This window comes from Erpetoichthys calabaricus, chromosome 8 (genome assembly GCF_900747795.2).
Source record: "Erpetoichthys calabaricus chromosome 8, fErpCal1.3, whole genome shotgun sequence".
Taxonomy (NCBI): domain Eukaryota; kingdom Metazoa; phylum Chordata; class Cladistia; order Polypteriformes; family Polypteridae; genus Erpetoichthys; species Erpetoichthys calabaricus.
The window spans coordinates 178,227,800-178,241,915 of NC_041401.2; the positions used below are offsets into that span (position 1 = coordinate 178,227,800).

Genomic DNA, 14,116 nt, shown 5'->3' on the forward strand with positions numbered 1-14,116 from the left:
CAGGCAGAAAATGAACACAAGACAATATTTAAAAAACATGTTATTTATTTTGTGTTACATGAAACAACAACAACCTAAGTTGCATGGAACAGTTAAGTAAATTGTGAATAACTGGAATATAACATTTTTAATCTTTAAATATCATTAATATTTACATTTTTTAAGGCAATCTCTTGCTGACTATGAGTATTTTCCACGTTTTGTGTTTCTACACTTCAGCCAGCTAGAAATTTCCCGATTTCTCAACACTCAAGAACTGCTCACCTGCAGGTCCTTGCTTATGGGTACTCATGTTTCATCTGTACAAAATAACTAAAACTGCACCCTTAAAGCAAATATTCATAGCCAAACACAGACCATTAAAGTTTGGCAGGTGTTCCAACAGCAGACAAAGCAAGCTTCGAGGGTCTTTTTCTCAAAGCGAAATCCCATTTTATGTACGTATGCTCATCATTACTAATAAATGCACATTTTTTTCTATTGACAGTAATTCCAAACTAATAAAAATAAAAATACTAATACATTATCAAAAAAGGACATCATGAAAAACAAAATGGCATAATAAATTAACATAAAAGTCAAATAATAGTAACTAATATCAGGAATGCAGATTGTTGAATAATAATATGGTACTGCCTATAGAATAATTTATCAAGAAAAGACAGGACAACAAACCTGATGTGTGGACTAAACTGTTTTTAACCATAAAACAAATGTTGTAACCAAACAAATGGAAAATTAATAACAAGGAAATGTGAAAACAATCAGAAATACTCTTTATGAATAATTCATATTTCAATTATTAAAATTGTATTCCAATCTACTTACAAGCCAGAAATGCTATCATGTTTAGCACTATTATTTAACTTAATAAAATGTTATTTTTCAGTGGAAGGGTTATCTTAGAGTGATGCAGTGGGGCTATCAAGTATGCGTCAAAAAATATTAACTGATTGCCAAGTTCTCCTTAGCCATTTAAACAAGATTCTGCACACTCATTTGTGTATATCAATGAAAAAGACAACATTCTGTCCAATAAGCACAAGTACTTTTAAGATTTCAAATGGAGGACTGCCTACAGAACCTAATTTTAATTTGGAGGAGCTGGTAAGCGAAATGCTTGATTGCAGATTTATATTTCATTCACATGATAATTTAGGATTCCTTCATACACAAGCAAACAAGATCAAATAAAAAGTAGAAAAACACACTGTTTTCATTGCATGTTAAATACAACCCATTGTCCACTCGCATAGAGGAGGTCTGCACCCACAGGAAGAGATTTAAGGTTATGTAGTGTGGGACCAAATTTGAAAGTACTCAGCGGATGACAGGTGAGTAGACTATAGTCGTGTAGTCAGGAGTAGGCGGTCAGAATGCAATTACAAAAAATGAAAAATATAGTTAATATAGTCTTTCCCGTGAGTGTCTAGGTTTCCTGTTTATGTGCATGCTGATCATTCAGAAAGTAACTGTATAACAGAACATTTTAAGCATTAGACTGGATAATGGACATGTAGATTGTGTGACACGACTAACACAAGATTTTTTTTCTTCTTTTCCCATGGACATTTTTCACATGATTTACCATTGTACACTGGTCAATGTTGTCGTCAGTTATGTCTTAAACTCCTTTCTGTCTATTCTGCATGAAAACAAGAGAATAAATATTTCTGTCGGCCACCACTACAAAGTGCATAGGGTAAGTAACAAATAAAAAAATATTTTTGGAAGGAGTTTTTCTTTAAGGTTGATGATAAAATCAAAACAATCATTAAAAAATATACTATGTGCTATTACTGCTGACATCTGGACAGTAAATTATCTCAAAATTTCCTTCCTTGTTTCAACTATTTACTACATTAATGACCAGTTTCTACTGCAGTCAAGGGTGCCTTTTACAGCACCATATGAAGAGAGCATTGTCTCATAAACTGTTGCCAACGTTCATAGTCCCCTGCTGCAGAACCTCAGATTGTTTGGTATTGATGCACTGGCAGTGGCTAAGAAGGTAGATATTATCACAGACAGTAGATGTAACATTTCTGCTATACAAGAATTCACAAAGCTGTACTGAGATACACACATACTAAGAGTGGTGCTTTCAAGTGTGTTTGCTTCAGCCATGATGGAAAGCTCTCCAGAGGTAGTTCAGGTCCTAGCTGATGTAAAGAAACTGGTCACATATTTCAAACATTCAGGGCAGCAGGGCAAGCTAGAAAATTTCTAGAAAAGCTAGAAAAATCTGTTGAGACCAGATGGAATTTAAATTCGGTTTTGGAACAACATTAAGACATTGCACCTGTCTTGTCTGGGAAAAGAAAATATGACAAGACTGAAAGCAGCAGTATTACAACCCTCAAAATCATCACCTCATTCTTTGAACCATTCAAGGAGGCAAGTGAAGACTTTGAAACCAACACCAATTTCACCCAGTGCAACATTAGTGCTTCTTTGGTCTGTGAAATTAATGGAGCATTGTGCAACTGCAACACAAGATCCTTTGCTCTCTTGTGTCACATCCATGTGTGTGTATCACAACTGAAGGAATTAATGTTAGTTCACATGTTTTACAGAGTGACAACTTTTCTACTATCAAAACTAAGAGGCTAGAAAATGATTAATGTATGCAGACAAGACATGATCCAAACTAAAACTGACATTCAAATGAAAAAGAATGGCTAGCCATTGTTACCTTACACTAAGATCAGCCTTGGGCAACTCCAAACCCACAATACTATAGTATTTTACAGATGATATGTTTTTAATAACTGCTTTTGTGATTTTGTAATCTCATTGCTTAGCATGTACCGTGATTAGTAAAACAGACAACCTTCTATAACTCATTTCACACACATTTTAGAGATTTTTCATCTACTTCACTACATTTGATTATACTTTATTTGTACCCAAGTGAAAACAAAAATTTTACAGAACCTCCCACAAAATAAATATGATAAAAAAAAATCAAACAACAACCTCCTCAAACACATGTAAAAGTGTCTGGTTTGGATAACAAAGAGCTGCTACTGTCAATAACAGGCTTATAGGTGGCAGCAGGATGAGGTCAGATGGGCTCAGAAAGTAAAAAAGGTTTACAATTAAAATAATTAATTTTTGGATAGAGCAAGTCTAGCCTGTAGTGTCCAAGAATGGAACAAGCCTAATAGACACTTGACTGCTTGATGTCACCAGCATTCAGAATGTACAATTCATACAGCTGCACAAAGACTTTAAATACTTCAGTACCCTAAACCTGTTGTTCTGCTCCTAATTTCACTCCTAAACCTGAGACTCCCAGTATAGTACGGTTTTAAACTAGAGTTTTAAAGGATCCCTCGCAGTAAGCAAAAGCTAGTTTCCTGACTTAATACTGACAATTAGGGCTATCATATCAAAGTTTCACTATTCCAATATAATTTAGATTTATTTAAAAAAAAGGTCTTATTCGAAAGGAAAGGCAGATATTTGATTATAAAACAGAAGATTTTTGTTTTTACCTCATACTAGTATATACTCAAAGTGTTTAAATAAAAGATATGGGCAGTGACATTGTATTCTCTGCCCTCCAGCAGCAAAATGGGGCAAAACTAGAAAAATATAATATTTTGCTAGTTTGAGCAATCACAAGAGATTTTGTCTGGGTTTCTTGTGCACACTACAAGCACTGTGAAATGTTCCCAGCTCTGCTTTCTCTTTGAACTTGACAGTTTGTGCAGACAGTGAATCGTTTTTATGAAGCAGTATGTTTTTACATGTTACATTAATTTGAGTTTTCATGTGTGTCTTTTATAATAAGTGGTGTATTATGAGTATAAGGTTCACAATATATTTACTATATTATTAAAATCATATTATATAAAAGATACTAGCTAGTATTTCAATGATACCCTGGACTCACAGATCTAAATTTACAATATACTAGGTTTTTACATGACTTTGCACTCCATGATTAACATGGGGCTATTCTTGAAAATTGGCAGGAAACCCACAAAACCATATCATGACAATACTTAAGCCACAATACCATGAAGAAACTAACATTCAAATGTTGTAAAACAATATTGTGATTTGACCCTGCATCACAAAGAATCATTTCATTTTTAAATGACTGAAGTTAAAATTGAAATTCTATACTTGCATTAAAAAAAATATCAATCTATTATACCTAACAAAATTTTTTGGCCCAAATCATCCCACTTAAATCATTTTATAATGCGGAAATGGACTTCAAGTATCTGAGCAGTCTCCACAGTAAGACTGGGAACAGTCAGTTATGGTACTTAACACCCACACTCACATTAGTACACTGTCTAAATTTAGCTTTGGGTCACTTCTTGTGAGATGAGCACTTATAGTATATATGCAGTAGAGCTGTTCACCAACAATTGACATTAGAATTTTTCATATTAAAATACTTTTAGAAAAAATGTTACATCAATATTTAAAAATGTAATAATGATCATTATGTTATTATACCATAAATTGTTCAACTGCCATATTCAAAACATGTTCATTATTCAGTTCTTAAGTAGTGATAAAAACTCCAAGTAACAATGGTATTTTTTATATAGCAGAGCTTCACTGCAGCTGAATACTATTTGCAACTTGAGCTGAAGTTTCTTGCCCCTCTGCTTTCTCAAGAGTGTGTTATACAATGCTCTAAATTGAGTACAAATCAAACTTTAAGCCCTGCATTAGATGGTAGAAGAGTCTAAAACCTTGTCTGTAGTGTAGTTTGTTCACTCACATGAACACCAAAATATATCTACACACTTAAATGTGGATAAAGCATTTCAAATTACAATTTCTGCTGCAGTATTCACATTTGCAGTATGCCATCTGTTGAAACACAGAAGGAATTAATTTTATTACGCAGGCAGCCAAAAAAGGCAGTTTCTACATTCCAAAAGATGTTGCTCTGAAAGTCTTAGCTCTGCTACAGAAATTATTATCCCGACAATGAAGTGCAAGAAAAGCAAAAAGTCAGAAGTCCTTAAAATACCTATAATACATCAAGTTAAACAAATATCACAATACTCTTGTGCTTCTATTTTTATCCCAACCTTTAAAAACCATAATGAACCCAAACAGATGATATGTGGAAAGATGAATGGTGCTATTCTACCTTACATTCAAACAGAAAAGTACCAAAAGATGCCCCGAGCACAAAATACAAGGGGTGGCAATAAAACATTGTGTACAGAAATGGTAGGTACAAAAGTATAACCACTCTTAACTGAAAATTATATAATACAGCGACATACAGAAAGTAGGCTGGGGGGTGTTGCTTTAGTTTTATTTAAATACCTGCCCTGAGAAGAATTTACATAGTTGTGTTAAATATATAACTAACTAATATATATATATATATATATATATAAATTCCTGTGACAAACAAAATGAAAATCTAAACAATAAGGGGCTTAAGAGGCAACTTGCATTGATTTTTAGCAAAGCATGTCAGAATTTCCAGGTTTGGTTCCTGTCCCAATGTTTCCATGCAATTAAAATCCCATGAACATCACAGTTCCTCATACATTACGTTCATGTACACTGGGATCATACTCTGGCTCCTTGCCATTGTGTACATAAAAAATATAAATGCAATTCTGAACCATCAAAACCCATTAATATCAGCACAGATACAGATGTCTCTGTACATTCATCATCTACTTTATGAAGACAATGAGAAGCCAAAGGAAGGCAAAAAGGCAGTCCTATATAGATTGCTATCACATGAAGGTAAACAAACTCATTTGCAATGGGCCAATTGAGAGTCAACAAATGCCTGGGAAAGAAAAATCATGTCCTCAGAGTAAATCAACAAGAACACAAAGGAAAGGCAAATGCAAAATAAAAGAAGAATGTTGGTTGGTGGAAAGAACAGCCAATAACTCTGGAGTGGATGGTTAATGTAGTGTCATACTTAGATTGAAAGGGTTACTAGACCTTTACTTATTACTTATTATTCAGCTAAAAGGTACTGTTATACCTGTTATGTTGTGAAATGCAAATACCAGAGGGCAATAGGTTGGTTTGTACATCAGAGATTGTCTCATACAGCCAGACACCAAGCTCCAAGTAACTTTTAAACCAGAGAAGAATGAAAAAAAATGCTTGTTTTCCACAAGGACAACACAACACAACACAGCAAGTGCAAGACAAGGCAAAAAGAAGTTACAGCCCAATTAATTTTTTTCCCCCCACTTTTGGCTGCAGATACTCATCTTTAAACATAACGTGTCATGCCATCACAATTTAAACCTTCTCAGCCTATTTGGCAAATCTCAAGACGAATCTATACACAAATAGTGCGACCGTTCTTCCAGTTTGAATTTTCACTTTCCTTTTCTATTACGAATCCTCGTTTAGGGTTTTTTTTTCCCCCCAGCTAATACGGATCACCAATTTAATGTTATTAAAACTTTTCAATTTTGATTTGTTTTCTTTATGCTTATAAATTTTTATTTATTAATGTATTTATTTTTCAGACTAAGCTTCTGCATAACCAGTCATATAGAAGCCATATGTTCAATATTAAGTTGGAATTTTTACAATTAAAATGCAAACCACGTGTTACCCGTTCATTTCAAAATAAAATGCTGTAAGCTTATTGTTTAGTGACTATAAAATATACTTAAAATAAATAAAATCCTCTTAAAGCATACTTTTTTAAAACTGATAAAACATACATACAAAATATTTACCCATAATACACATGCCATAAAATAAGATACCTTGTCATAATTATAAGCCACAATTCGAATAAAATGTTTGTGTGTACCAAAAAGATACAAGACTAATATGCTTAACAAGCTTACCAGTAAAATTAACCCAATCTAACATGCCTATTGTTTACTAAGCAGAGAGGACATTTTTTTCTGTTTCTATTCTCTTTGAAATTAAAAATGTGAACTGCTGTACTAAACACGAGCTCACTCACCATCCACATTCTGACAAGCAGTATTCATTTTAATTACAGGACAAAATGAAAACATCTGAACTCTTTCTCTTACATTTCTTCCAAAAACACCCCTCTCTTTTCTCACTCTACAACTTCAGCAGAGCAACACTATGTCTGCCATTCCTCTCTATAGAGTACACAGGATGACTCCTCAGTTTCAGCATTCTCAGTTTATTATTCCATATACTTTAATGGAGAAGCCAATATTCCTTCTAAAGTCTTACCATCGACTCTCTGTTTACAAGATCTCGCAGCAAAATGACATGTGCAATTTCTTATGTACCACAGTACTTGCGTTCGTTGTTCCTTTGTAAAAGTGACAGTGACAATAAAGATCTATCTATCTAATGGAGCATTAAAAATAAATTTCAATTAAACTTAGAAAATCAGAATCTGAAAAAAGAAATCTATTTTTGAGATGCCCAATTTAATAAACACCAGTGAGTCATCTGGAGTGAAACATCGGCCAATCTAGGCGTGTCATCCCCTAATAAAGCCATTAATACTGCCGCCAGCAGTTTTGTCCATGCCACCTGGTAATGCTGTCAGCTCTTGAATTTTGTGGTTATCATTTTTTACTTTTGTGCCACTTGCACTATGTATATCTGCAACTCAGGCATAGCTGGTTTAAGCTAAACTTGAGACAAAATACAATGGTTTTAACAACATCCTATGAAAAGAACTAGACAACATCTATAGTAAGCCTACTACATAAATGCCATCTATCCATTTCTAATTCACTATATCGATTTCAATATTGTTGATCCAAACACTATTGGGTACAAAGCAAAAGTTAACCACAAATGAGGGGCCTGTCCATCATAGGGCCATATTGACACAGAAAACGTTCATTTAAAATGGACCCTTGAAATAACACAAACCTTTTGGATGTTGGAGGAAAACTCACAAATAAGGGGCAAATGACCAAAACCACACTAGCAGTATCCATACTAAGATTCTACAGATGTGAAGCAGCAGTGGACAAGGCGGCATGATTTACATTGAAAGACATATGGAATTAAATCTCTTCAGTCTTGCACGGAGATATCTGTGTGGGGAGCTAATCCAGATCTACCAAATTCTTTAAGTGATCAATATAAATTATTCAGCAAAATTAATTCAATTAAGAAGTGAATATATACTTGGACATAAGTGAAAATTAAAAGAAAATGCACTCAATACTGAATTCGGGAAGCATTTCTTCACAGAGCCATGTAGCTGAAATGGAAACCTTGCCAACTTTTTTAAATGAGCTATACTTCCAGTTTAGGTATTTGTTAAGAAAGACCGTGTCTGGCCTATAGTAACTACAATGGGCACAGGATACAAAGCATGAAAGCTCTCACTCTGGCATTAGCCACATTACAGTTGGACTATCAAGCATAAGAAAATGCAGTAATAATTAACAAACAAGGGAAAGGTAACCAGGGCAGTATTTTTAAGAAAGTCACCTAAACAATAATAAAATGCAAAAACAACTGAAACACATCAAGCAATTAAAGAAAGAGCAGCAACACATTTAAATGAAGCAATTATGCCAAGTCAAACAGGCATAAAAATAACTTTAATTTTAATATGTATAGATATACAGAAAATTTCTAATTCAAAAGTTCTGACAAGAAAATATTTGTCATTGGTACAAAAACTTTTTTAAACCTACTTATTATGCTAAGAGTCATGCAAAGCATATCCTGGTAGTACTGGGAACAGGCTGGAAACAAACTGAGTACAAGTTCACTGCAGAGCTCACTAATAGACAGAAACACAAACTAACTTAAATATTATCAATTAAGAGTTATTAATTAACTTAAGATGCACAACTTTAGTGTACATGGGAGGAAACTGCAAGCTCCACAAATGCTGAATCTCTACATTGCTGTTTAACAGTCCATCCTCTTAAGAGTGACTGTAATACAAGACAGCTGACATTCTACCAATCAATTGATCCAAAGTCCACTATTAGTCAAAAATCAATACTAAACCCATTTTTACCCACAGCATTTAGTGGTTAATATTACGTTAATTTCAGATTGATCAAAGTCTCCCTTTTTATAATCTGGGTTATTTTGATTTATTATTCTGTCACAGTGCAAGTAAATGTTAAAGTGATTACTGATAAACTAATACAACAAAAAAAAATGATAATTTTCAGATAACATGTTAAAAATGTTCACTTTCCAATTATGCAGCACATAAGTAAGAAGCAGATTAATTTTAATGCAACACTCCTTCTCTTCCTTATCATCATCCAGTTTCAACCATCTTACTGCAAAATCTGGCCTGCAATGCGTAAGTGCACAAAATGCTTTAAAATTAAAAGAAAAATCAGTATTTCACGAAACTCCACTAATGAAAAACAGGATGCCATCGAAGGTGCAAGAATTTGTTCTTAAATTAAAAAGATTGATGGAGCAACGCAGTAAAAAAAATAAAATAAATCAACTTCTCAAGGAATGCACCAAACCATTCCCAGTTAATTTCTGTTCATTAATAGATGTTACTACAGTTACTTTGTTTTCAAAAATGTCTCACATTAGTGTTATTATTCATTTACTTAAATTATTACAGGTAACTAGGTACTATTATTTACTGGAGTGAGTAATAAACAATTGACCATAAGAAGTGAACAGTCAACAGCATCGCTCATCAGTTTAAAAATCTGCAATAATGCTCATCTGATATATTACCACAATAATTTCAGAATGAATAGGAGGTTGCTGGGATGTGAATAATGCTGAGTTTGCACCGAAAACTTTTTTTACATAACAAGTACTTAGGCGTTGTGTACTGTGCTTATATTACTATTAATGAAAACCGAACGTATTTATAAGCCGGGTCTGTGCAGATAAACTACGGTCAATGACTGCTGAAGGGTGTAAAGCTCACCGTTTTAATGCAAACATAACTACTAAACTGTCGTGCTAAGTATTTATAAAAGCTTGGCAGACAAACACCGATTTTAACCGAAAACAAAGGAAATGTCTACTTTAATTACTCGTGGTGTCCATTAAAAACAGGAAAAGTACGAAAAACTACATTTAAAATGATTTAGATTTCACATACCATTTACTTTGCAAATGATGCTTATCAATATATCAATGGCCTGCCTTTCTCTAAGAAGATACCGAGACACTCCTCAACCTTGAACTGGATTAGATGAGCTTTACAATGTTTTCGTTAGTGATAAAGCAACAATTTCACGAAACCCGTACAGTAGCCAATCAAGTGATTCTTACTCATATTGCTTTTCATAGAAGATCACATCACAATTCGCAAAGCAGGTAAAATGACACTAAAACAGGATCTCGCAGCTAAAACAGAGGCGGTGGATACTCATGAGTACACACAGGTGGACAACACTTCAAAGTATGCAGGGATGGGGCAAGAATTGAAATATACGAGTATAGTGAATTTATAAACATGTCCAGACTTCACATGTGATTAATACATAACCATAACCTGAGGGACAAAATCGGAGACGCGCACTAAAATGCAAAAATAGCGGCGAGCCTGATCCTACCAATCCCAACAGGAGTAATCGTTTGACGCTCGCGGAAAAAAAAGAGATAATTTGCGTTACTGGGGAAAACGTTTGGACTCTATTACAGCTGTAACGTGAACGTGAAAAATCTGCAATAACCGTGGCTTTAAAGGGTGGGTGGGGAGGGGGTCGAAAGTACTGACGAGAATCGGGAGGAGGCGGACTATCGGATGCTCTGGAGCCGAGCATCCCTCGCAATCGCATTCTGACAAAACAGCATGTAACCCACGCCTAAAAAATAAAAATTGGCGTCGTTTAGGACGACACGTCGCTAAAACTACAAAGTAATGAAGAGCAAAGCAGGTGGCGCAGTGTTGTGCGTTTGACGCTTTTTCTTCTTACCTTTAGCTGCTTGAATCCCGCAGAATAGACTCCACAGACAAACCCACTCTATATATTTCAGTAAATGCATCCTTTTTGTTTGGCGTTCTCTTCTGAATTGGCCCCTCGTCATGCAATAAATAACAGTGTATCTGAAGGAATGTGCAAATAATAAAAACAATAATAATAAAATAAATAAAAAATAAAATAAATCGTATACAGAAATCCCAGGAATGCGCTGCCGAAGAGCTCGGCGAATCTAAGATGGCTGCCACAGCCGCCCGTTCTCCGGCCCTCCCCGCCTCCTATGACGTAAGAAGCGACGAAACACCGCTAAATCTTTCGCTTACCCCACTAGCCGATTCTCGCGCAGAGGAGAGAGAGAATAAGGGATGGTGCGTGTGATTCGTGCCGTCCTTCAGGCTTTTCTTATATTGTTTAACCTTTTTTCTCTTCAATTATTAAAAAAAAAATCTTTGGTTTAATTTATTAGTTATTAGGATAAAAATTAGATCTTCATTGACCCTACGGATAAAACCTTAAGAATTTGGGGGGTTTGAAGCTCATCCACGGCATAATTCTCAATGTAATACTTGCTGGGCGAGTGGACGAGAGTTTTAAAACTGCTACTGATACACTGCTATGTCCCCGAGAATAAGATCGCGTCGCCAACATTTCAGAGATTATTTGTCACCTAGTTGTTAAAATCCGTGAAATTAGGAAATTCACAGTTCATCGAAAGAGTATGAGCCAGCTGCAATCCAAGTCAGCCTCAAGCTGTTTGACATAATGGCTCTTTTTCTTCCAGGGGTTTGAGACTCCCTGTGTAATTACTGACTCCCGATGAAAACATGGAATCTCCCGAAGAAGGTGCTTGCCAGTCTAGTTGTTGAGGGGTTTGAAATGTCTCTTGAAAGTGGTAGGGTGTTCTGGAGGCAGTTTATCTTGCTGTGTTTCAGAAAGAAGTTCATCTCAGAGCAATGTCCTAGAAAGATGTATCTGCCAGGCATATGAGCAGACATATTTTTGATAAACTGAGCAGGCCACAGAAGCTAAGCAGCTCATGTGGGAAGTGCAGATTCTTCCAGTAGAGGTTGGCTGCGGAGGATTTGTGGCTACTTCCATGGTCAGGCTGCTAAAGGGATTCAGAGTCCAAGACCAACGTCAAGATGCAAAACAGATTTTGGAGACAGCTGAGCATAGCAGACACTGGTTATGGATGAAGCAGAATGAAGGCAGTTGGGCTCCAAATCATCCATCCATCCATCCATTTTCCAACCCGCTGAATCCGAACACAGGGTCACGGGGGTCTGCTGGAGCCAATCCCAGCCAACACAGGGCACAAGGCAGGGAACCAATCCAGGGCAGGGTGCCAACCCACCGCAGGACACACACAAACACACCCACACACCAAGCACACACTAGGGACAATTTAGAATCGCCAATCCACCTAACCTGCATGTCTTTGGACTGTGGGAGGAAACCGGAGCGCCCGGAGGAAACCCACGCAGACACGGGGAGAACATGCAAACTCCACACAGGGAGGACCCGGGAAGCGAACCCGGGTCCCCAGGTCTCCCAACTGCGAGGCAGCAGCGCTACCCACTGCGCCACCGTGCCGCCCGGCTCCAAATCAATATATGTGTATAGTATGGGGGCGGGGGGGGGGGTGCACCTGGGACATTATGGTATACACTTGAGCCCCCTGGAAATGTAGTGGGCTTAAATCTACTACACATCTAAGAAGAGGTGACGGAGTGTCCACCTGATGACCCCCTAAGAAGCCTCTGCAACTCATCAAAAGCGGGGTCAAGATTCTTTATGCTATGACTCAAGTTAGGATCTGCTTATTTAAAGGACTGAAACATCTACATGTGTGCTTGAACTGTGAAACCAGGAGGTTCCCATGTAATTCACTGATTCCGTGGTTGCCCTTGTGCCAAACAAATCTTCTTGCATGCCATCTGCTCCAAGGAACATTTTTTTGTTTAGTGTAATGTGCGCTATATAAATGTAATGAATTATTATTATTATTATTATTATTATAATGTTTTGCAGCTTAGTTATTCACTAATTCAATGGGTATCCTAAATGATAGGACTTGTTCATATAATGTTAGAAAGACTATGCTTTGTGGATGAAAAGTTTAGAACATGGAGAGTCTAAGCTTTGCTATAAAACTAAGAGGTTCTAGGTTCAGCCATTGTTCCTGAGTCAGTTACTTTACTTATCATCTGCTTGAACTGACTACTGTTTGCCTTGCGTGGAAGAGTGTTTACAGCTCAGTTTAATCCCCGATTCAATGGGTGATCCAAAGTCAGATCATTCCATTGAAGAGGATACTTTTGTGGCACCTCCGGCAATCCTTGCTACCCGGTGACCAATGATTGAAAAAAACTAGTTGTGTACCTCTGCTATTAGGTGACTCTTTAGCTCTTATTGAGCCAGGTCAACTTATACAATACCTGTCTGAAAGACCAAGTTTTTGTCCAGTCAGTACAGAATATAACCACTGACTCATTGGGAGTTCCAAAGCCAGGTCAAATCACAGAATTGGGTTGTTGAAGTCTGCCACACTTCCTGTCAGGCTATCGGCACTCACACAACACTTAACACTCCCACAGAGATATACTCTGATAAGTAATTGGTGCATACAAACTAAACAAAAAGAGGGGGAATCACACAAAGATTAGCCTGAATTAGAAGACAGCCTTTGCACTTGCTGGAGGTGTTTTTTGAGAATTGTGGCTCGTGGGTGTGCTGCCTTGCCTAATTACCATAAGCTTAGGCTGCTTTCATGGTTTTGCCAGAGGGCCCTATAGATAGTGTTAGATAAGATAAAAAGCAATTGACTAATGAAAGACAGGGCTAAGTACAAAAGGAATACAATGAGAAATATGAATAAGTGGGTGCAGCATTAATGCTTAGAAAGGAGTGGCTGGAACATTTAGAAGGGTTTCCTTGCCTATGGGCACCTTGTCAAAAAGCTTTGCATCCAGGGCTGGAAATATGTAGAAAATGCCTTGGGTGAGATCTTGTTTTGTTTTTGTTCTGTAAAGCACCTTGTGATAATGTAAACTGGGAATGACATTATATTTAACAAATATGATTGATTGATTTGGTTGATTTATTGCAAGCCATCAGCCAGTTTAAATGATGCTTTATAGGGTCACAAGAGCAATTCCACCCTCCCTGCCCCATAGATAGATAGATAGATAGATAGATAGATAGATAGATAGATAGATAGATAGATAGATAGATAGATAGATAGATAGAACTTTAATGTC

The 14,116-nt window shown here is 36.4% G+C and overlaps 1 protein-coding gene across 5 annotated transcripts in view; it reads right to left on the minus strand.

The window, feature by feature from the left end:
* The window catches only part of clstn1 (calsyntenin 1), a 97,634-nt gene extending 86,518 nt beyond the window's left edge, over positions 1 to 11,116 (minus strand). For 3 of the 5 annotated variants that reach the window (XM_028807906.2, XM_028807904.2, XM_051931425.1), the window contains exon 1: positions 10,851 to 11,116. In XM_028807906.2, coding sequence (XP_028663739.1) covers positions 10,851 to 10,962 — 112 coding nt within the window. In that variant the 5' untranslated portion in view covers positions 10,963 to 11,116. The remainder of the gene's footprint in view (positions 1 to 10,850) is intronic. The other 2 variants (XM_028807907.2, XM_028807905.2) reach the window with 1 other exon arrangement.
* Positions 11,117 to 14,116: the final 3,000 nt, after the last annotated feature.